This window comes from Crocodylus porosus, unplaced genomic scaffold (genome assembly GCF_001723895.1).
Source record: "Crocodylus porosus isolate Cpor-Errol unplaced genomic scaffold, CroPor_comp1, whole genome shotgun sequence".
NCBI classification, from domain to species: Eukaryota; Metazoa; Chordata; order Crocodylia; family Crocodylidae; genus Crocodylus; species Crocodylus porosus.
This window is the reverse complement of record NW_017728886.1, coordinates 214,990,331-215,015,377: the sequence shown is the minus strand read 5'-3', so window position 1 is coordinate 215,015,377 and position 25,047 is coordinate 214,990,331. Positions and strand designations below refer to the sequence as shown.

General features: G+C 40.2%; 1 protein-coding gene across 2 annotated transcripts in view; it reads left to right on the top strand.

Annotated features, from left to right (window-relative positions):
* Positions 1-25,047, top strand: part of STAU2 (staufen double-stranded RNA binding protein 2) — a 230,467-nt gene that overhangs the window by 111,305 nt on the left and 94,115 nt on the right. For both annotated transcript variants that reach the window (XM_019549301.1, XM_019549293.1), the window contains exon 12: positions 4,994-5,298. In XM_019549301.1, the coding sequence (XP_019404846.1) occupies positions 4,994-5,298 (305 nt within the window). The remainder of the gene's footprint in view (positions 1-4,993; positions 5,299-25,047) is intronic.

The window sequence follows — 25,047 nt, the reverse complement described above, 5'->3', positions numbered from 1 at the left end:
TATGTTGTATATTAGTTATTTTAACATTAAGAGAGTTTAGCAATCTGGAAAAATTCCAAACTATTGTTCCAGACAGCAGTTAGATATTTGGGTGGATCATGTAAAAACACTGAAAAGGCTGAGAAAGCATGTGAAATGTTTGTTTTAAGTAATATTACATCAATGGAACAGACATCTGCAGTATTAGATTTGGTTTAGAAATTGAAAAAGTTAGGGTCATACTGTTTTTATTTCTTACATCAGGTTGTTTTACATATTAGTTTTATAGAAGAGTAATCTTTTGCTTGCTATTTAATTCTGTCACTTCTGTTTTTCAAGTGCTTTTAATGAATTTGCATTCACAGTGGTTCAGATCTTACACACTGCTGAATACCTCTCACTCCATTTGTTGTCATTGAGTCTTTATTCATGTAGCATAGTTTTACCTGTTAACGAGATGAAGGAAGCTGTATATCTATATTAAATATTTTATTCTCATATCTATTTTACTAATTGATTTAAAAACAAAAGAACTGATATTTTCTGAAAGTGACAATCTCATATTAAGGGTATATTCAATAATGACTATAATTGCAATACATTCACCTATTTTATACTTGAAAGCCCATATTGTAAATTATCCTGCATGAGTTTCCCAGGGGAGGAAAAATGTGCATCGGTCCTCTCCCTAACCCTTCCCAACACTGTTGTAGCATTGACCTGTGTTTGTGCAGAGACCCATTATCTTCATTGCGATTCCATTTGGGTAGGGTTTGGACTGGAGACTTAGTGTACTCTGAGCTCTAGACAAGGGTCTACCAATACTTCACATCACCAAACACACAGGGATGAGATAGTCAGTCAGCTAGATATGGAAGGTGTCTAGCTCTGTGTATTCATGTTTTTACTCCTTCAGTGCAGCTGTGGGAACTTGATGCATTTTGTCACAAGTAAATGTAAGGGGACATAGGATTCCCTGCTGCCATACTCTCCTGAATCTCCTGTCCATGTTTATACATGCAGAGTGGTTAAAGGAATCTAGGAGTGTTTGATTCATTTCTGTACCCACATGCAGTTTGACTCAAAGGTGGAAAAGCCAAACTTTAGGGTCCAAAACTGCTGCTACTTATGCAAGTAGTTCTGTCAAAGTCAGTAAGGCTACTTGAGTTGGAATGGACTGCAGGATCAGGGTCTTATACTTCACATTACACTATGTCCTATTGTGAAATTAATAACTGCCATACTAAATTATTGATATTTTAATAGTAAAACTACTGTATTTACTCAACTATAAGATGAGGCGTGTCCCCCCCAAATCAACATGGAGGAAAAAAAGCCACTTGTTTTACCATCACATACAAGAAAACCTCATTAAATACTTCATCTGTCATTAAACTGCCACCAGAAACAGCTTGTGCTCAATAAAAGAAACCAATCATGATGTTGGTTAAATGTAGGCGACAGTGAGCATGCCTGTAAAATACAAAGCTCGTATTGGATAAACATACTGATGGGAGCCTTTTCTTTTGTATGGCCCTTAAGAAAGAAAAAACAAAATGGCAGATGTTTCCCTTGGTGGGAATGAGCACCAAGAGGTACTGCAGTACCAAGTTGGCTCTCAGAGAGTCTGGAGCAAGTTCTGACACCCTCCCCTAGTGCCAAAAATACTGATGGAAATCCCCCCTCCCCTTTTATTTGTTTGGGTTTTTTTGGCCCTTCAGAACAGGGTGGGTGTTTCCTCTGCAGGGAACTGACATTGGGCCTAGGGTTTACTGCAATACCAGGGTGGCACAGGGAGGGCCAGAGACAACACTGACACTTTCCTCTTCATGTCAAAATTGCTACATTTGATATGATGATGGGAGCGTGTGTGTGTGTGTGGCCCTTGAGGTGGTCCTTTGCAGGAAACTGGCACCAAGTCTGGAGGTACTGCAATATCAGGCCCATTCCAGGAGGGCCAGAGCCAGACCTGACACCCCCTCTTTGGTGCAAAAATGCTACATTCGATATGCTAACAGGAGCCTACTTCAAGGATAGGTTAGTGCTGCATCTGAATGAGATGGTGCTCATTGCACTAAATCCCCCTCAGCTGCAGCTCTTGTCAAAGTCACAGTAAGCCACTACATCAAATACATTTCACCTTCCTCTTCACTTACATAGCTGAGCAACACCTTTCTTTCCCATTTGCAACGGTTCTTGTTTCTTCACTAGCCTTAGATGGCTGGCAAACATCACCAAACCTCTGTGTAGGTGAGAGGCTCTGTCTCCCCTTCTTTCAGCCTGTCATGTATGATTAGGGCTTGGTTTAAACTGTGGGCCCAGCTTGCAGCTCCTTTAATCTTGGAGTTCCCCCTGCTATTGATTGGCAGAGAGGCCCAGCTGCTTGTTCCTGATGGCCGGGAGGCAAAAAACAGAGTTTTAAATATACTGTGATTTTTGCCTCCCACCACTTTCTGCTGACTGTCTGGGAGGCAAAAACTGTGGCTTATTTAAACCTATGGTTTTTGCCTCCTGGCCATCAGGAGCAAGCAGTAGGGCCAATGGGACATGTCCATCAGTCAGTGGCAGGAGGGCGTATAGGGGGAACTCCAAGATTAAAGGAGCTGCTGCACCATGATCTGGGCCCACAATTTAAACCAGTCCCTACATATGATTAGTGTGGCCTCACACTCCATGAGGTGGAGCCAGACCAGGTGCATCCCCCCTCCCCCCCAGATTATCTGTATATACATTTTTGGAGGATCCTGGGACTCATGACAAGAGCATCAGGTTCTAGTCATGAGTAGCAGGGCTAATTAGCACATAGATCCTTTGTGGTTGGGTATCTGGACTACAAACACATACTGAACAGTGCTGAGCTGTGGGGTCACCATAGCTTGAAACACTATTAACTCTGCTGGGGCCCAGCCCAATGAAGAATAAGATCAATAATGAGCCTTTTGGCTTTGGACTAATATCTCCATCTTTTGGCTCAGATCAAATGTAGTCGTTATTGGCTTATACGGATTGCATGTAGGATCTTTGCCTCTTGTGGGTCAAGATCATCCTGAATGGCATTGGGTAGTTAAGGGTGGAGATGTGTCCAATGCACTGTGGGCAAGACTGAGAGTCCCCCCAGTGAGAGGATCTTTGCTACGCACTTTGTTTTTATGGAGAATAAGGGATTTCTCTCTAGCTTGCTCTTTTGGCTAAGGGCAAGCAAATGCAGGGGCATCTGAACTTCAGGGCCTCCAGGTCTGGGACCTATATGTAGGATACTTGCTAGGGATTTGGGAGTATCTGAAGCCCCAGGATGAAGAGTCTGGGAGGGAAGATACTTGCTGATGGTAATACCACACACGTGGTAATGCCACACAGCTGTGCTCAGTCAATAGAATTTGGAACTGATCTGGCCTGGGACGTAAAATGGAAGAAAGAGAAAAATGTACATTATACTATATATTAGTAGGTACAAAAGTGCTGCTTAAGTTAGTGAGGCAAAGGACAAGGGGACTACCTAATCCCTCCCCCCGCCCCTGTAATTTATTTTCCCTACTGTAGTGGTGAGAGAGGGACAAATTTAAGACAAACCTCCAATAATTAGTTTCTAATTATTAAGGTGTTGTCTTACTTTAAGAGCATCTTGTATTCTGGTAAATATGGTGAATATTTTACAAAACCTTCCATTTCTGCGATCAACAGGACAGTGAGGCTAGTAATAAGTTAAAAGCCAAATATGGAAGCAAAGTAATTAGAAGATACATTTTGTCAGTTTGCTGAGACAGCAGTTAAAGTTCAATAGGGAAACAATTGTCATCATGTACTTGTAGATAAGGATTTTAATTATAGCCACTATTTCTGAGATTGCATCTAACACAAGACGTCAAAAAATGTCATTTGTGTCACTGCTTTAAGACTGTTCTCTAATCTTAAAATGACTGATATGTATTAGAAATAAAAAGTCAGCATACAATTATGCTATTTTTCCTTATACTTGCCAAATTGGTTTGCCATTTTTTAACATGGACTCCCATATTTTTGAATGTCCTAAATGTTTAAGCTGTTACACTGTCACAAGTAGAAGAATCATATTTACCTGTTACTATTAAATAAAATGTTTTCAAGTTCATTCCTCAGTTCATAGTTACTTAGAAATTCTTTTTAACTTTTAAACTCTCAACATAATGAGTACTCATTTTACTGTCATGTTTTTACTGTTTATGAAGACTTTGTAACTTAAGATCCTGCACAGTTTTATGCACTTGAGAATTTCAGTGTAACTTCTTAAGTGTGTGAAGTTACTCATGTTGGAAAGTGTGTGTACAGAAGCAGGCCATTATTAGAAAAAGATTATTTAAAATTCTGAAATATAGAGGAGTTATCCTTAAATTGTGTGTCACTAGAAACAGGAGTGTTTTCTGTGATTCCATATGAATACATTTTTTGGATCTCTTTGATGCTTAACATAATTCCTATTAATGTTAATAGTGATACACATACACATTGAGCAAATAATACACATGGGTATGCTAGTCTTGTAGGCATATACTATTATTCACAATATATTGCACCATAGGTGCAGGAAGACTGTTTTTGGCACTGAAGTGTTCAGTCTAAAGATTTCTTAGTATAGGAAATGCTGACGAGTGATGACAGACAGTGGTCCAGGTATGTGGGAAGTGAAAGGATTATAACAAAATAATGATTGCTGTCTTTCTTTTGTAATTACTACTGTCTTGTTAGTAATAATATTTGAGTATATTATTCATATGGACCATAGGGCTGGTACATGACAGATTTTAAATGGAACATTTTACAGAGTGGCCCTTTATCTTTTTAAAACACAATTTGGTTCCTTCCTCTTTATTATCAGGTAGACTATGCAGTCTGACTCATTGTTGCAAATGAAAAAGACTCATTGTCTGTAAATCTGCAGTTTGTTTTCAGGTGGGAAGCATTTAAATGACAATCGTCTACTTATCTATATTTAATTCGCTGCCAGTGCAATGAGAATGGTCTTTGCTTTTATTTTCAGCACCAAAGGGAATTCTTCATCTCTCACCTGATGTTTATCAAGAGATGGAAGCAAGCCGCAACAAAGCAGCCCCTGGTACCACTGTAAGCTATTTGCCATCCAAAGAAATGAGCCAGACTTCTAGCTCTTTCTTCAGCATACCTACCACTAATAGCACAGCTACAATTGCCAGGGAACTTCTCATGAATGGAACATCTCCGACTGCTGAAGCCGTAGGTCTAAAAGGAATATCTCCTGCTTCCCCCTGTCCTGCAGTGCAGCCTTCAAAACAGCTGGAGTATTTGGCAAGGATTCAAGGCTTTCAGGTATGGGAGGGGGAAAATGAAGCTCTTCAGCCAGAATCATAGCATTGCCATCTAAGATTTCACTCTTGCCCTCAGAGTTTGGGCATGCATGTAACTTATCTTGTAAAAGTAGCAGGGTCCAAGAAAATTTTTGGGTCCAGATAATACCCCTGTACACCCATATACATTCCCATTCTCTCTTCATTTTTCTTTCCCTGCATTCACTTTATCTTAGCCCATCTTCCTCCCTTCCCTCTCCCTTATTTGCTCTTCCTTAAAAATTATAAACTTAAAAGATTCTTTCCACTGTTCTGATACTGCTTTGTGTGTCCCTGCCTCTCAAGGATTAGGAGTGTTCCATACTGCTCTGATTTTGGCTCCTCTTTTAAAACCTGATCAAGCAAAGGTACTTTAAAATGTGCTTAAGTTGTAGTGTGTTTTTTCTGACCTTTTCTGATCAGGTGTTTGCTTTATTCCCTATAATTAATGTTCTGCTTCCATTTTCCATATGCTACTAGTAGCCTGGAGAATGGAGTTATTGACCAGAAGTCGTAACAACAGGCCTGGTGTCAGAGCAGAGCACTCTCAATGCCACAATCACTACTGGTGAAAGAAAAATGTTATAGGACTTAACATACTAGATCAGTTTATTAATCCATCATCTCTGATAACTTTCAGCAGTGGCCAATACAGTATTTTATATTTCAGAGAACAGTGAAGAGCCTCCATAATGCACCTAGCCATTTGTGCAGTACTGTAAATGGTGGAAGGAAGCTCCCTCCTAATCGCCATGAGAAAGTTGCATACATACATGCATAATAGATGATTTTTAATATGTTCCAACATTGGAGAGTAGGACTGACTGTTTACTAAAATTCTATCGTTGTACTGTTTTGTTTCAATGACTCAGACTTACGAATTTATTTTATCCAATAACTTGGTTTCATATGTTCCAGCTTATGTAGTTTGATCATGTATTATTTACCTAACTAAATTATGAAAACAAGAAGTTTTTAGTAAAACGTTTGCATGCCCCATGATTATTTTCTTCACCAAAGCCTATGTAATTTACTAAATATGCAGTTTTTAAATATGCAGTTGCTTAAAGTGATTTAAATGTCAATTATTCTGTTGGCACAAATCAGCATAGCTCCTTTAACTGCACTGGGGCTATGTCAGTTTACACCAGGTGTGCTTGCTGACTTAAATGTGTGCTCAGAGTCTGATCAGTTCTTAGTTTTGAAATATGCTACTTTTGGTCCATTAGTTTTTTATCTCTCAATGCAAGAAAAAACAAAACTCTAAAATCCACCACAGTAGAGTTAAGCTGCTAATAAGAGTTAAATAGTTTTTATTTCTCTAAGTCTGTCATCTGCATACAGTAGGAACAGACAAATCCTGATGAAAAGAAATTTAATCCCCAAAGTTTTCATTGCTTCTTTTCACATCTTGTCAGGTTGTTTCTGTCTACTAGTAACATTTTATTTTCATAGAGCCGACGCACAATTTCTGTTACTGTTTTTTGGTTCCTATTTGACGATAGTTTGTGGTTACTGTAAAATGATTACTTGTGTTTGTCCTGGTTTTTCATTCTCTGATTCCAGCTGATTATGTAGAAATTGTAGTTTTTAAAGGGTTTTACCTCAAGCCAAAAATATATCTCCTGCTTTATGCATTAACTAAATTACTACTTTTTACTTGTCCATGATCCTACACAACAATACACTAATTTGGTTGAAAATCTATATGATTTTTACATGCCCTCTGTATATAAAGTGTTGATTTTACATCAATTAGCTTGTTTGATTTTTTTTTTTTTTTTTTTTTTTTTAACTTTGGTTGAATGAGTTTGGTATTGATGTGAAACTGTGCATCACTGCTGGATCACAGAGCTGAGGTGGAGCAGTGAACAGAATCTCTGTGGGAAATGGCTTAGTGGCCTGTCAGGTGCATATCACAGGTCTCTTCACCATTTCAATGTAGAAAGCTCTTTGTGTTTAAGAGTTTAAAAGCCTATTTCTTTACAGGTTAACTTTCTCAGGCATATTTACCAAGTAGAAAAAAACAGTACACTTACAAACAGATAGCTTGTTTCATGTTTCCTGAATGACCTGAAATGATTTTTAAATTGTTAGCATGTATTTGTATTCTGGTCCAGATGATAACCATAGTTTTGTCTTTCATTGAAGAACATAAACATTCTGTTGTGTTACAATGTATTTTTGAATTTTTTTAAAAAAATCAATAAATACTCATATAAAGTTTCATTTGTAAATGTAAAAATGTTATTTGCTTAATGATTTTTTATGACACTTTGAACTTCTGTAGCCACAAAAGTCTTGGTTATTTAATTTAAGCTCTCAGTTCAATTGTATATGATACCAATCATGTATTACAAGCCATTACTATTGAAGAGCCTTTGGGAACAATATATAAAAAAGTGCTAAAAACTGTTAAATTTGGGTAGCATATTACTAGTCCTAAAAAAATTATAAAGGAGAAATGGCAGCACTTTCTCACTGAAAAACAGGTGCAACACTTGCATACTTTCAGTGTTCAAGCTTCAAATTACCATTGTTAACAAAGACAAGTACTTTACAAGCAAGCCTTTACAAAGTTTGAATAAAGCATTCTAAATACTTATTTTATATTTATGGATATGATCTACAAGCTAATTATTTTGCAGACATTGCACACAGGGTTTTTTTTAAAAGCAAATTCAGCTCTTAGTTAAAGTAATTATTTTTAAATGACTGCATGGCATTTACGCACTGTTTGTCATTTGAATAGAAAAGTTAAAACATCTATTTGCAGATGGTTTAAATTCAGTAAATTATTTCAGTTTCTTTACACTAAAACATTTGGAGAAAATGTTGACTTGTAGTTAGTTCTTCAGTATTTACTAAGGTTATACACTTCAGTTAGTTGAAGTCCATTGCTTAATCCAGTGGGAATTTTCCTGGAGGAACAATTAGTAGGGCTCAGATACCATGATTTGGAGGCTCAGTCCTGCGATTGCTACATGTTTCAGTGTTTCAACTGCATTGTCACAATGGCTTTTTCATTGCTCTTGCATACTGTGATGCAGGATCAAGGCATACATTCACCTCTTCCCTCAAGTGGCTATTTAGTAAGAGTTTTTGTATGAGCCTGTGTCATAGATCACAGTGATAATACAGTGATACTATTTCCCTACTTTTGTTCAGTTATTAAGTGTTCCATTTTATAAGGTGATTTACTTAAAATTGCATTTCTGGGCATTCTTCAAGAAATCATCACACTGAAAAGTAGCTTTATGTGCATCTGGTGTATTTGTCTTTGTCTGATTTAGCACTGCCAAGATATTTTTGAGTAATTATGCACTTGAGAAGCCAGAGTTCCGCTGGACACACTGCAGTCATTATGACTACTTATGGCACAGACATTCAGCACTTGTATAAGAACTGTGGTCCTGAGTTGTAAGCAGAGATGAGTCTAGGACAAAATGTCACAGCTGCAGTGGCATTTAGATCTCAGCTGGTAGCTGAAATCTTCTACTTTGGTGGCTGAGGCCAAAGGTTGACTCCTGATAGCCCAAGCTTGCAGTACTTCAGATTTGCATATAAATATCAATCCAGTCATGGTTAGGAGTGTTTGGATATCAGGATTTTATTTAATTCATTATTGAAATATGTAATTTTATTCTGGAGTTTTGTTCATGTCTCTTTCTAAGTTACTTAAATCAGAGACCATGAATCAGAGTTTTAAAGGGACCTAAATGTCACCTTGAAATGTGATATTCAGCACTTAGGAGCTTAAGAGCTGGATTTTCAAAGGTAACTATGTGCATAAAAGTGCAGATAAGTGCCTAATGAGATTTTCAGAAGCATCAAAGCTGGTTAGATGCCTGCCATTAAAACTGGGAGGAATTTGGCAGTGGTAGCCTGACTGGTTGCTTTTGAAAATCCCACTAAGTAGCTGTCTGCATCTTTAGACACTATACACTTTTGAAAATCCGGCTGTAAGTCACTTTTGAAAACAGTGCCCAAATCATTTAAATAAGTTTAAAATTGTTGCTCCATTTCTGCCTCTCTTGTTCCACACTGAGCTCACTGTTGGTACTCAGAAATAGGCTGTGCAATTCTCCTGAGACCAGCTGTGCATGCAAAGGACCCGTCATGCCGTAAAAAGCTCCAACCAACTATAAGATTAGAACACAAAAATGTGTACTAATTTATAGCTGATTACTATCCAGCTTTAATTTGCATATGTAGCAGGGTCTCCCCTGCAGCTGGGAACCCCATCAGCTGATGGGGCTCCGAGGCATAGGGGCATACCATTCACAGCCAGGGCTGGGAGTCCTGCAACTTGGGGACTCTCAGCCCCAGCAGGTACCAACTCTGGGTCCTGGCAGCATACCTCCTAGTGCTGAGATGGCAGCTGCGGCACTCTTCCAGGCTCAGGGTGCATGAAACCCCTGGGTCTGGGATTTCACAGCTGCCGCAGTCTCCCAGCCTTGCTTCTTGCCAGTGCAAGGGGCAGAGATGACCCTAGCAGTGTGCGTGGCCTGGGGCAAATCAGCCTGTAAGGGGCCCAGAAGTGAAGAAACCACTAATGGTAACAAGCAGCCAGATGTGAAGCCGGCAGCAGCACAGAGTCACCAGCACTAGGCGGGCCTTGCAGGAGGGGCTGCAGCTGCTCCATCCGGCTATGTGGCCCCCCCCAAAGTGTGGGGCCTGATTCGCACCACCTAGAGACAGCTCTGGCAAAGGGAATCCAGAATTGGGCTCCCCCTGCACCATAGATTCATAGATGTTAGGGTCAGATGGGACTTCAATAAATCATTGAGTCCGACCCGCTGCATAGGCAGGAAAGTGTGCTGGGTTCAGATGACCCCAGCCAGATGCCTTTCTAACCTCCTCTTGAAGACCAGGGTAGTGGAGATCACCACCTCCCTTGAGAGCCCATTCCAGATTTTGGCCACTCTAACTGTGAAGTTCTTCCTAATGTCCAGTCTAAATCTGCTCTCTGCTAGCTTATGGCTATTATTTCTTGCAACTCCTGGGGTGCCTTGGTGAGTAGCACCTCACCAATTCACTTCTGCGCCCCCATGATGAATCCACAGGCAGCCACAAGGTCGCCTCTCAACTTTCTCTTGTGAAGGCTGAAGAGGTCCAGGTGCCCTAGTCTCTCTTCATAGGGCTTGGCCTGCAAGCCCTTAACCATATGAATGGCCCTTCCCTGGACCATCTCCAAGTTATGCGCATCCCTCTGAAAAGTGTGGCACCCAAAACTGGACACAGTACTCCAACTGTGGTCTGATCAGTGCCCGATAGAGGGGAGTATCACCTCCTTGCTTCTGTTTGTCATGCATCTGCTGATGCATGATAAAGTGCAGTTAGCTTTGCTGATGACTCTGTCACACTGATGACTCATGTTCATCTTAGAGTCCACTAGGACTCTGAGATCCCTTTCCGCTTCTGTGCTGCCAAGCAGGTCATTTCTTAGGCGGTAGGTGTGCTGGATATTTTTCCTCCCTAGGTGCAGCACTTTGCAGTTCTCCTTGTTAAATCACATTCTGTTGTTTTTTGCCCATTTGTCCAACCTGTCCAAGTATGCCTGTAGTTGTTCCCTGCCCTCTGGTGTGTCCACTTCTCCCCATAGTTTTGTATCATCTGCAAACTTGGACAGAGTACACTTCACTCTCTCGTCCAAGTCACCAATGAAGACACTGAAGAGTAATAATAAGGCACAATGAGAAGTAAAGTGCAATCCCACAGTCACGCCTCCTGCCATGCACATATGGCATAATAGGAGGCACAGTTTTCTGGATGGTGCATTGGATTCCATTGCGCTTTACCTGCACATGCAGAGAGGCCCTAAGAGACAGTTTAACTGGCTCGGCCAAAGTTTGCGGTGACTTGAATGTCAGTAAAGTTGGACTTCAGTGAGAATTCTGATTGACTAAGGAATGAGCTTTGAAAATTAGTTGATTTTTTTTTTTAAACATTCATTATCTAATTACTTGGTATGTCTGACACTTGATGTGCTTACTATTGTCCTAACCAGTAACAGCATTTTCAGCAACATGTGACTACTACCATATGGATCAGAAATATGAATTTTAATTCAAAAGCTCTTTCCAAATGCAGTTCAGAGTCAAGAAGTGCTTCTTGCTTAGTGCAGGTAGGTGCAGATTTCTTTACAGCATTTCTTTTCAGTTACATGACCTTCTGTAATATTTCCATATTTAGTTTGGGAGGCTCCTTGATCATTAGCTGTTTCTCTCCTCCCACCTTAACTCTGGTGCTGCTTTTAGCTTACGAGGTGTTGGGGTGGGTGAAACAATTATACTGATTAAAAAGGGGGCTGGGGCACCGTACCATGATTCAAGGTGTTCTGTTTTCCATTCCATCTTACAGCGGTTCACATATCCATTCTGCCTTGCAGTAAGTACAAGCTAAATTGAGGCAATTTAGCTATTTAATTCTGATGTTAGCTGGCCAGGTTTAGCATCATTTACTTTGGGGCAGAATTGGACAGTAGCAGGTTCAGGAATGGAGCAGGAGGTAGAAGGGGTGGGGGTGGGAGGTTGCAGACCCAGCCAGATACTGCAGTGGGAACACATACAGCATAGCCAAGGAGGGGCCATGCTGTTGCGCCCCGTCTGGATCCACCCCGAAAGTGGACACACAAAACAATTACTGTAGTCCAACTGGTGCATATCCATAAGCTCCAAGTTGTTCTTTTTCCAGCTCCCTTTTAAGCAGTATAGTTATTTTGTCTGTCTACAATCCAGCTCTGAAAGCTGCACCTTTCCCTGCTTGAGAGAGTGGGAAGTACACTTTCCTTTGTGGTTGATGTCTATTATCTGTTAGAGAGGGGTACCTGCACTAATGGGGTATAATTTTCTCTCTCTTCTCAAAGAGTAATTTTTCCTTTTAAACTTCAGCACTCTCCCACATGATGTTCTCAATATATTTGTTCTTTGATATCCTCTCACATCATGTTCTAGACAAAAAAGTCCATTCATCAGATGAATAGTCCTGGCTTCCAGGAAGGGAATTTCTAGATGTCCCCTGCCAGTATTCATTTTGGTATCTTTCAGAGTACATGCCCTGCCTCTCAATATCATCTAACCTTAAAACTGAGAACCCCCACCCTGCCCCATCCTCTGGATATGCGGGAATGGGAGTTTCTTCCTTTTCTTGCCTTCCTTTCCATTGCTCTCTCTCAGTATCAGGGAGGCATCACACTTTTCTGATTTCATCCAACTGTTGATCCTTTCTTCTTCCCCATTGCTGTGTAAGGATGGACGTCCCTCTGTCCATCCAACCCAGCTGGGTTTGGCCTCTTCATCCCAACTTAACATATGCCTCCAGGGCACCAAAGTTTCTTCAGTAGCCTGTCCAAGTGCTCTCGGGCAGCAGAACACAAAATTAGCAAGTGAGATTCTCTTCCTCCAGGAGGTCTGGTTTCATGTTTAGCAAAATGTTTTGTGTTACTATGAGGATATGAACCTTAAAGTTTAGTAGGAGAGAAGCTTTGGGGTGATTCAACTGACCTTCCCCCACCCTCATTCTCCCCTTAATTAGGAATGGACAATGAATTTGCCTCAGTGTTTCCCAAAAAATCTTGCCTTTTGGGCAAAGATAACCTTCCAGTTTCACCTGAAAAGAAACCCTATTAAGAAAAGTTAAGAGCAGGGGGGTTATCACTGAGACCTGAATGTAGCTTGAATTATAGCTTTGGATGTTGAGAAAGGTATGTATACTAATATCATATATAGTCAGAGATCCTTGTACGTGGGAGAGAATCTAAAGAATTGGGCTAGGGGGGAGGAGGGGAATCTCTGGCTGATGCTGATCATAGAGGATGGAAGCAACCACTTAAATCTGTAACGAAACAAAATAATATTCTGTCCTCCAATTCTCTGACTAAAGAAACGTTTAAAGCTATTAGCAGCTTGGGAAGTGGAATCCCAGCAAATGTTCCAGTATGGAGAAACACAAAAGCCTCTTAGCCAGTCTGAGTGAAAAAGAATAAACAATAGATAAAGGAAACCATGAAAATTATAACCCCAGGCTTCCTGGCATCATTCATGTAAAATGCATTTTAAAAAATATATTTTTTGACCTCCAAAGTGGTCAGGGTGTAATTAGGTTAAAATGGATTAGGAAAACCTTTCAAGACTCTGTAGACTGACATCGTCTAGAGAAGGTTTGAGGAAAGGTTATTTGAAAGTAAACTCTACTTCATCTACTCTGGGGTCAAAAAAGTAAGACTTGGATCCTATCAGACTATGTGGCTGGACTGTTCTGCTGATATAGACAGTGGAGACCTGTAGGAAAAGAGCAGTCATCTGACTGCCATCAGTTCAGGGATTAGCTTAAACAAGAGGTTCTATTTTTATTACAGAGCTAGCTCTGTAATAGCCAATGACCAGATTACTCAAATTAGTATTAAAAATTAAACTGTTCCTGGAACACATCAGATATTAATAGAAAAGTGCCAGGGGGTACCGTGTCAGTGAAAATTGTTGCTTGTTTATGTATTTTTATGTATGAAATAAATTCTTTAGAGCCATTGAGAGATACTGATAGTGAACTTTAATATATTATCCTGACTGCCTGCCTTACTTTCCTCCTATTATTTTTATGGTTGGGATCACAGCCTTAAATCACAAGTTCTTCAGGTCAGATTCCAATGTCCATGCTTCCTAGCATCCCTATTTTGTGAAAAGTCCCACTGATTTCAGTGGAACTATTTGTGGTGTAAGATATTGCTCAGTACAACTAAGGCTATTAAAATTTGGCCCTTCGGAATATTTGGAATCCCTTTTCTAATATATGAAATAGTGTGTTCATATGATGCCATGCTTAACGGGCTAAGACAATAACAAGCCCGGCACGACACCAGTGCTTAAACTCTGGGAGCCTTAACCAGAGGCTGCCCTGAGCTCATTAAATTCCCATGTCTCCATTTATAGCATAAAACAGTGATTCTTAACCAGGGTACCATGAGACCCTGGTATGAGTGTTGTGGGGTGCCATGCAATATTAACGCTGTTAGGTGTACAAACATCTACACATTATTACAAGGTAAAACAGAGATTTCAAATAGGAATCCATAGTGCCAAAAACATTCTGACCAGTTGTCTTTCTGAGTTCTTTGCAACAGAAGAATTGCTCTATTATTTTGCTGTAGTCACAAAATGAGTGAAATCTAAGAGCCTGAAGAACTTGTGATTTAAGGCTTTGATCCCAACCTTAAAAATAATAGGAGGGAAGTAAGGCAGGCAGTCAGCAGTATCTTACATTTAAGGCATCCCTCAGAAAATGTAACGGGAAGACTTGAGCTGAAGTAAGTTGAGAACCTCTGGTATAAACCCATGGCAATTATTTGACACAACCTTTAGTATGCAAGCTTCTCTAGCACCTACAAGCCTCCATCTCTTGCAGGTAATTTTTGCCATGGATTTTTCATGTCTGAACATTGATTTTTTTTTTACAAACATGGAATTTGAGGTTTTACTAGGCACCAAACCATGTAGTCTCAATATCCTCTTTAGCAAATGCTTTTGGAGTTCTTTTGGATTTGATTCCCTGCTGTGTATTATGTTACAGAACTTGAGAAGTAGGAGTACCCCACTGACATCCTTATGAATGGCATTTTTGCCTGTTCTAAGAGGCCTGTCTTCACCATATCAGATGGTGGTTCTAGAAAGCTGCTTCTCTGCATTTATCCAGTCTAATCATTTTTCTAATAATAACTGTAAAATATATTAAAAGATAATTAAACTTTCCCATACCCAACAATGGGGCCTGCAGCTGGCATGACACCAAGTTAACTGAGTGCCAGTCTTCATCTGGCTCCCAGAATTATCCAGGTGTCTTACCACACTGAAAATTATTTACCACACACTTAAGGAATTTTTTGTGTCATATCATACATTTATGATAATCAGCATTATCTATATATTTGGTGCATCTACACGAGACATTTAACTGTGCAATTGACTAATTAGCTGTGCAGTAAATATCTTGGCGTCTACATGAACACCCCTATTAGGGAGCACTAAACTAATAAACTCCACTGCAGCGTTGTACTTGTAAATAGAAGTGCCGGCTAGCACTGCGCTGAAGTGCAGGGGTCACAATTGACTGGAAGATGAATATGACCCAACAGTATGACAAAGCTGCCAAAAGGGCCAATTAAACTCTGGCGTGCATCAGTGACTGTGTGGCCATAGATCCAGGGAGGTACTCGTCTCTCTCTGTTCAGCATTGATGAGGCCTCAGCTGGAGTACTGTGTCCAGTTCTGGGCACCGCACTTCAAGAAGGACATGGATAAACTCAAAAGGGTACAGAGAAGGGCCACCCATTTGATTAAGGGCATGGAGGGTAGGCCCTATGAGGAGAGACTCTGGGAATGGGGCCTGTTCAGCCTGAGGAAGAGAAAGCTGAGAGATGGCTTAATAGCTGCCTACAAGTACGTCAGGAACTAGGAGAGCAAGTCTTCAGGAGGGCACCTCAAGGGAGGATGAGGACCAGTGGACATAAACTAATAGAGAGTAAATTCATGTTGGATATAAGGAAAAACTTCTCTGTAGAGGTCACCAGAATCTGGAACACACTCCCAGCAGAGGTGGTGCAGTCGCCCTGCGTGGAGGTGTTCAAGGCAAGGCTGGACAGGCACCTTGTTGAGCTCATCTGAGCCCAATACTTCCTGCCCATGGCAGGGGACCAGACTTGATGATCATACTGGTCCCTTCCAGTTCATGATTATACGATTCTATGAAGCACCCTCATGCCCCAGCCAGCCCCTCCATAGCATATTGAACCCGGTCAGAGCACTCCAGGTGCAACCTGGCTTAATGTGCTGTGGTTGTGGTGTATGTGTAAAGTGTATGCTAGGGAGCTCTGCAATTTATTGCTGCCCCCTAATGGCATGTGTCGATGTGCCCAATGTCACCAAAGTGAAAAACAGATAAGAAAAAAGACACAATCCCTCCCCTAAGGAGTTAATCATCTAACTGAGGGTTAAAACCCACAGTCCTTTCTCAGTCAAAACTTCCATTGAAATGAAATGTGTACATTGCCTACCAAGGGCTTCAGGATTAGAATTTAAGTTATAGTCAGTTAAAACAAGAAAGCTTGGAAGCAGGGACTGAAGAGAGAAAAGTGTATCAAATCTAAGGGAAAAAAATTGACAATGTATTTTTAAATTAATTAGGTCTGAAAGAGGAAGTCAAAAGAAATTAGATTAAAAAAGTTGTTTTAATACTTTCCGTTTATTTTCCAATCAAATTTCTGCTGAGAGCCAGGGCATCCATTCTCTACTGCCTTGATTTTGTCCTCAAGGGTAGCTTTCATCATGTCAGCTTTGTCAGCAGCATCTCCAATAAAATGCCAAAGGGAGCTTTCTCATCTCACTTTTTAAGAGGAAAATAAAGGCAAGCTATGGGGGGAAAAAAGAATATCCATAGAACATAATTCTAAAGATGTGAATTTAGCGTAGACCAACGGTTACCAAATTAGTTTAAGTGCATGTGGAATTAGGGTAAGAAGTGAAAACAACTGTGCAAAACTCAGTACATTTTTCAAATACAAAACTGTGTTTGCTTTGCAAACACCTGGCTGCCAGCCAGATGTCTGTCTGCAGTAGCTTTCCTCTGCGTTGTCCATGAGTTGCCTCAGAAGGAAGAAACCCCTATATTTAAACACAATTGATGTCTGAGCATTTCTGTCTCCAGAAGAAGACAGCTGGCATTGCCTTACTTCAACTTCTATGAGGAAAGAAAGGCAGACTGGGAGGAATGGAGTGGTTTCTGTGCAAGTGAGCTCAAGTGTGGTGAATATGATTTGAGTATTTTTCATGAAGCAGTTGAAATCCTCACACAAATCTCTGCATGTAACTTCATAAAGCTGTCAGGATCTCCTAAAATACTGTAGCCAGCACTAATCAAGCCAGGCTCTGCTCCTTGCCAAGTTCTTTTTGAGTAAATCCTAACTTGATTTGATAAGTCAGCTGCAGACCTTTCATTATAGTAAAGCCAAAACTTGGAAAGATTTGAAGTTTAAACTGGCACAAATGTAAAAGTATGGCACTAAAACATAAGCTGAAGCTCACTTTCAAGTACAATATGGTAACTTGGCTCTGAAACAAAATTCCAAACCAAGAAAAGAAACAAAAAACCCTGAGAAGAGAGACAGTAGAATAAGATAATGCCATTCTAGTTCACTTTTCCCATTGTGGACAGGATGCTAAACTTACAGAGGATGAGATTTCAGCTCGTATTTAGAACTGAGATAGTTCAAAATTGGGATTACAAAGAAACAGTATAATTTTTGTAAGTAAAATGGTCATGCTGTCTTTGAATGACAATAATATGGTAATTTGTATGTGCAATGTTACATACTTACCTTATTCCGCAGTAGATTTTAGGAAATTCAAGGAGCTGATTTTGTGCTGACCATCTCCTCTGGCTCATCAGTATGGTAGTATTAAGTTTGGAAACTGAGAATAATAGCTCTGTTTCTGTATATATTTTTAGCAGCCATTACAATCAAGAAGAAAATTAAGAGCAGGTGAATGCATATTTCCACTGACGCTGAAACTAAAATGTTAAAGGCTGAAACAATTTTCATTCTCCAAACCTACTGTAATTCCTCACAGATATTAGACAGTTGGCTATAACTATACTTCAGACACTTGCTTCTCTACAAACATCCTAAAGTAAACCTTTCCCTGTGTACTTTATTAGTACAGCACAAACTCTTTCTCATCCTCATTTTTTCTAGTTCATAGGATCAAAACAGGGGATCACAGAGAATTATTCATATTTACTTTGACTTTGAAATATAAATTGAATTTAGGCATCTCTCTCCAAGAATGCATTAGTTATCTGAATGATTATGTGTGAGTGGTTAAGAGGTGGGTAAGTTATTTATATTAGAACCGTGTCAGGTATGTCTTACATTATTGTATGCAAGTGTTTTTGCAGTGTTTTCATTTCTGAATAATTCATTTGTTAGTTTTGTTAGCTGTTTCTCCATGGTTAGTCACAGTGTATTGTGAATGATTATTAAATTGCAAAAACAAAGTATGATGGAACTATTTGTTAAATATGTTCACATCTAAACATCTCCTAAGTGGGGACATCTACACATGCACTTTACTGTGGAGTTGACTGATTAGCTCTGCCATAAAGTGTTACCATCTACACATGAGGCACTATTAGGCTGAAGTAATCTAATTATCCACTGTAGGATAGTATGCCCAGCACAACTACCATCCTATGAGAGAGGCAATCAGGACTCATAGTAGAGATGTTATCTTTTATGAGACCAACAAGATTTTTGAAAAAAAAAATTCTTTAATTGCAAACTTTTGGGCACAAACACCCTTCATCAGGCATTGGAGAAAAGATTGTAAAAGTTCTAGGTAGAAATGAAAGTTCATATTTCATAGGATACTATGATAGAGTTATTTAGTGAACCACACTGCACATGTAGATGGTGACCAGGGCTGACTGGGGCATGAGGGTACTACAGTTCAGGGGCTGCCTGCCAGGTATCCACACACTGTAGCCCCCTTTTGCCCCAGCCAGCCCCTTCGCAGCACACTGAACCGGGGCAGAGGAGCTCAGTGTGTTGTGGTCCCGGAGCATGTATAAATGGTGTGCCCAGGAGCAATAAATTCCAACACAAACTGCGCTGGAATTTATTCAGTCGTACTAATTGCACATGTAGATACACCCAGTAAGTAGATTTACAGTAAGCAGACAGTGTAGCTATCTATGCAGCATGCTTTCCAATCATCCAGAATTCCTCATGTCTATAAATTCATACTGTAAGAAAAGGATTGCAGTTTGTTTCCATGCAAGAATGAACTTACTTGTTGCAACAGAAAACCAAATCCCAGGGCTGCTTGTGCCCCCACTTTAGCTTCCTTGTTCAGGCTCTCAGTAATTTTTGCATTCTTGAATGGCACCTGCTGAAATCTTAATTCCAGGTGCCTAGTATAGGTGGGAGATGATAATATTGCTATACAGCTCCATTCAACACCAGTGTTTTTAGTTTGGCTTCCATCTCAGCAGGAACTGAACATCACCATGATGGTGTGACTCCAGTGACAAGACAAGGAAGATCAGTGGGTTGGCCTTTATTACTTCATTGAATCCCATGCGTGAACATCACAGATATAAGTGGGGAGAAAAGAGACTTGGGTTTGGAGAATGTATAAACAGTAAAGCTGAACTTTTTAGCTAAGATCAAGTGAATAATGGGTTTTAAAAATATTTTATATATCCTTGGGAGAGGGAAGTGGAGGAGGAAGGGGTTGAAACTATGCCTTGATGATAAATCTTTTGAATCTTTACCTGCTGCAGTTCAGTATTTATAAAAGCTTTTATACATGGCAAGTGTCATGTCCACTCCACTATAACCAGCAATATTAAAAACCAGGCCAGTAAACTGTGACAGCTTTTTCATCTGTTTACTGAGCCTTCAATTTATGGTGGATGAGTGTTTATTTCTTAGTCAGAAACCTAGTATTGTGCGTTTTCTTGAAGATTTAAGTCTGTCATACAGCTGGTATGCAGGCTGTACAAGAAGAGAGCATGTTATGAATATCCCAAGATTTAGTGCTGAACTGTCAGTCTTTTAGCTACTGAGTGTCTTTACTCTTCCATGCAGTAGCTACAATGGAAACTTTGCCCACTGCTGTGAAGCAGACACGGCGATTAATGAACCTGAGGCGTACTAATCAAACATATGTTTTCTTGACACAATGATTGTGTTATATATCACATGAATGTACAGGCCTTTATCTTTCCTTAATGATCTAGCAAGAGGTCGTTCTTAAATGTGGGTGTTTTTCATGCACTCCTTAGATTTGTTCCACAGGGGGTGACCATTAGAAACATCTGACAGGCATGCAGTTAGCCAACTCCCTGCTGAGATTAGTAAAATACTATATTTAGTAATCTCACTACATCAAGGAACTCCAGCGTTGCAGGAAACGGATTGATTCAAAACTTTTTTGTGATTTTTTTTTTTGTTTGTTTTATTTTTTATTTTACATCTTATTTTTTCATCTGGGACTGAGAATATTTTTTCATGTGGGTTTTGCTTTTTGTATTTATACTTCAATATTTTTTAAAAGAATGTTTTTCTCTTATTTTGTTGATTTATTTTTTCCATATTTCCCCCTGCATCCTGATACAGTTCCACAGGTTGTGAGGGTCAATACCTAAACCCAATATGCATATGTAGTATTCTACACTGTTTTTCAGATGTTAATCCATGTCAAGTATGCCTAATTTAATATTTGTTCAAGAGAAGGTCTGAACTATATATTACCCTTACATAGTTTCCTCGTTTGCTAGACTAATATACTGTAGCAACTTCTGAGACTGGCTTTCTATCACAAATTATTTGAACTAGTGTATAGTAAATTGTTTTTGTGTAGCTGTCCAACAGTATTTGTCTTTGGTGTATAGAAGTATAACAAACCATAGATACAGTTTTTTTGAACTGTCATTTGCTTCTTAAAATAGTCATTGTAATTAATAAATGTACATAAGGACTATGAATAAAAGAGAAATGTGGGAAATAAAATTCACTAAAATCTTAAATGAAAGGAAGTTATATTGTGGGAGTTATGCTATCATGTAATTCCAAATGTTTTACTCTAACATTAGATTTTTGGGTTATATTCTCAACTGTTCACCAATGAAAATGCACAGTAAATCCACAGTAATCTCTCTGAAGTTGTCAGAATGGTCACGATGTAAATTCAACCTGTGGAGCACAGAATTTGGTGCTTTGACTTTAAGATTTAAAGAAATACCATCCTTTGTTCTAATAGAACGGTCCTCCTCTGTCAATCTTAAAGATTTGTGTGTTGCTGAACATAATGGCATTTTATTACCTAGTTTATTTCTGTCTAGCATTCTGAGACTCCTGCTGATGCTTTGACGCAGAATAGTTTTTGATTTGGAAACATGAGCTGTAGTGTCACACATGACTTTTTTTTTTTTTGTAATTCACCTTATTTTTTTAAGTTAATAAATGTTCAAGAAAGAAAGAGTTTGGCCAGACAGAATTTGTGTTTCAAACTGTGAACAGCCAAGCAGTACTGTGTGAAAGTCTCTTCACAAAACTAACCCCAACCCCTACCATCCCTATTCAGTGTCTGGTTAACATAAAGCTTTCCTATTTTCAAACAGTAGCTATGTATATTATGGTTAGTTATAAATATTGAAAACTAGCTTAATTGGTGCTTTCCTCTGTGTAACTGTGACTCAGTGATAACACAGGTGTTGCTCCTATACACACCAGTATTTATCTTTAAGACCATGAGTAGTCCAGTGCATGCAAAAGGACTTTGTATGTGTTTAACTTTAAGGACATCCAGATACATCCAAACCAGGACCACACATAACCGGTGTAGTCTCTCTGCCATGGCATTTTGATTCATTGTTTTAAGCCGAGTTATTTGCAAAATGATTCTTGCAGTATTCTCTCACACAAACTGTCATTGTGGTTTGTAGAGTTGGTGAGTGGCATTGTAGTAAACCTGGACTGAAGGGGCTTATGGATTTATCAGAATACATATGAATCAGAATGCTACACTTTACTGTAGTGTTAGTAGAAATAATCCTATAACAGCTCGGTAATGTATGATGCATCTTTTTATACAATGTCACTAAGTTTTTCATTGTCAGACAAGACATCTTAGTTGCATCAGATTGCATTCAGTTGCAAAATGGCAAGTACTCATTTTTATATTCTAGCTGCTTTTATATGGTGATGATGTTATAAATGTTTTGAGTCTTTCTTTTTCCATACTGCATTTACTCAAGTACAGTTTGGGGGGAGCCCCTCATATTGGATTTGAGAACAAGTGGCAGAGGGGTAGCAGGTGACTCCTCAAGCTCTGACTTTGGCCACAACCTGGAAGCCACAGCTGCTGTACTCCCTGCCCCCTGGCTCTGCCTCCCCTGCCACCTCTGCTCCCCTATTCCTATCCCCCCACATTGCCTCTGCCCCCCACCACTGTTGCTGTCCTCACTGCCACTTCCCCTCTGGCATAGCTCCAATTCTGGCCTCATTCTAACTCAGGACATGGAGCACATGGTTGCTCCAGCCATGCAGCAGTGGCAGCAGCTGTGGCCCTGAATCTCTGACCTGGGGCCAGGGCTGGAGCTGCTACTGCCACAACTGCTGCTGTGTGGCTGGGTGGGGGCTGAAATGACCACATGTTCTGTGTCTCAGAATGGGGAGAGGCTGGAGCCAGAGCCACAACAGGGAGTAGATGGTGGCTGGGTGTGGGGGGGGGGTCAGGCAGTGGGGGTGCCATCTGCCAGGTGGGCAGGCATGGGGCAGGCAAACCCAAGTGGAGGACAGATGTCAAGGAGTGCAGACACTGCTCAGGGGGTAAGCACAACGAGGCAGGTGGAAGTTGGGGCAAGAGGTCAGGGGAATGGGAAACTTGGCACTGTGGAAAGCGGAAGATGGTGGAGGGCAGGTGCCAGGGGGTTCAGATACTGCCAGGAGGGGAACGGGCACAGAGGCACTGGGAGGGCATAGGCAGTGGGGGGGGCAAAGGGGTGGGGAGACCTGGGGACAAAGGTCAGAGGTCAGGCCACTTGATTCCGATGCTTCTTGCCCCTCTCCCACTGCTTGCCTCCAATAATTATATTGTATACATGGAAAATTATAACTGATTTATACATTTGCCATGTATAGAATCTTGGTATTGGGGTACTGTCATAGTGTGAAGTCACCTTGGATTCAGGTAAATATGGTAATATAGAATAGTAAAAACAAGGACAAAACTCTGGCCTAGTTATGTTCCCTACACACAGCACACCCACGCACTAAACCACTGGTAATTTTTATGCTCTTAACAGAAGTAGTCTGTTCAGGATGGTATGTACTTGCTGCTCTCATGAACAAAGAACATTAACGCACAAATACCTAAATACACCCACAGTATGTGCCTGTGAAAAAAGACAGCTGAATGTAGCCCAGGCTAGTTTTAAATAAGTTACCTGGGGTACTGGAAGTGGTATAGCCATATTAGCACAGTACTCAACCTGGCTAATTTGCCCTACTTTTCAGCAAATAGGCGGTTTCCAGTACCCAAGCTAGGTCATTCAGAAGGGTTAATTCAGGTGGTTAGAGCCTGGTGCTGTTAACAACAAAGTTGCAGATTCAGTCCTAAATCAGGGTTCCCAGACTACATACATATACCCCTGGGAGTATGCAAGACATCTGGGGGGGGTGGCACAAGAGAAATTGTGTAATGATGGATTTAATTTTCATTATAATAATTGGCATTTAAGGGGTTAAAATATATGCTAGTAGGGGTACACAGGCAGCTGGTAAATCTGGAAGGGACATACAGACTATGTTTTAGGAAGGGGGCACACAATAAGAGAAAATTCGGGAACTTCTGGACTAGATGATCTTTCGATGTCCCCTTCAGCCTTCCTTCGCTATCTCTACATGGCTCTGTGTTGTGCTATGTAGTAATACCTTTGGAAAGAACTGCACACACATAAATTCATCTTAGTCTGAATATGTAGCTCGGAATTTTTGAGTTCATGATTGTTTCTGGTTTCTGAACAAAGATAGAAGCAGTATATTACTACAGATACTTCTTTCTCAGAACCGGAATATTGTCCAAATCTGCTGCTGTTTTCAACAAAATGAAGGTTGTGAACAAACGTGTAATTCTGTTCCCCCTGCCCCTCCATCCCCCCATCACCCTGCCCAAGTTATGCCACTGCCTTGTACTCCTCTTGGTTCCTGCAGGGAGCTAAACCAGGGAAATTGTGTAAATGTTCAGTCTATTGGGAGGAACTCTTCCCAGAAGCAATTTCTTCCTCATTGAAGCTGGGTTATTTTTGTCCCAAAGAGGCAATTTTTGCTCCAAGGATAAAAAGCTGGAATTCTGCATACCTGTGGTTTCTACCAGGAAAGTGGCGATTCTCCCGGTAAAAACTGAACATCTGTCATGGCCTAAGTGAAACATTCTGAATTTTAACAAATAAAGTTTTCCAGCTGCTTAACTTGTAAAGTGGCCTGAGCTAATTTAAGGGATTCCCTTGATTTAAAACATTTAAAACATGAAAATCAGAACTGGATATGGGCAGTGATCACAATTTGCAATTCTCTTATGTTTGCACCATAGAAATTGGGAGAGGAAACTTGGCCATTTGATAAGAACAGGGCACTGGAGCTGGATTGTACTCCCACCTCTGCCGCTCACTTCTTGACTGAATTTGGAGTAGGCACTTAACCTCTCTCTACAAATAAGGACTTACCTTCTTGACAGGGTGATTCTGAAGATGAAGCTACTTTGGATCCCAGATTTATAAGCACTTAATAACTTTAAAATGTTATTGTAGCAATTATCCTTACTAATTGCAACGTAATCACTCTCAGAGTACTTGGTCAGCCTCTAATTGCCACTCCCCAACCTCAGGTGCTAAGGCAGTTCTTAAGAGCAGCTGCTCAGCCTTCAACTTCTCTTCCTTTGTCTCAGATACCAAGGTGACTCATCCCAGTCTGTGAGGCACTCAAATACCCCTGCTGCCTATAACAGTGTAGACTTATACACTAAAACTTTTATTGCAATAAAAACCATAAAGTATAGTTGAAAATAGAAAAGTGTCTGTTATCACTCAGGAAAATTCTAAGGCTGCTGGACTACTGGTACTCCATGTTAAAAAGGACTAGCTGGGGAATAGTGGACTGTCTTTGTGTACTTTGATC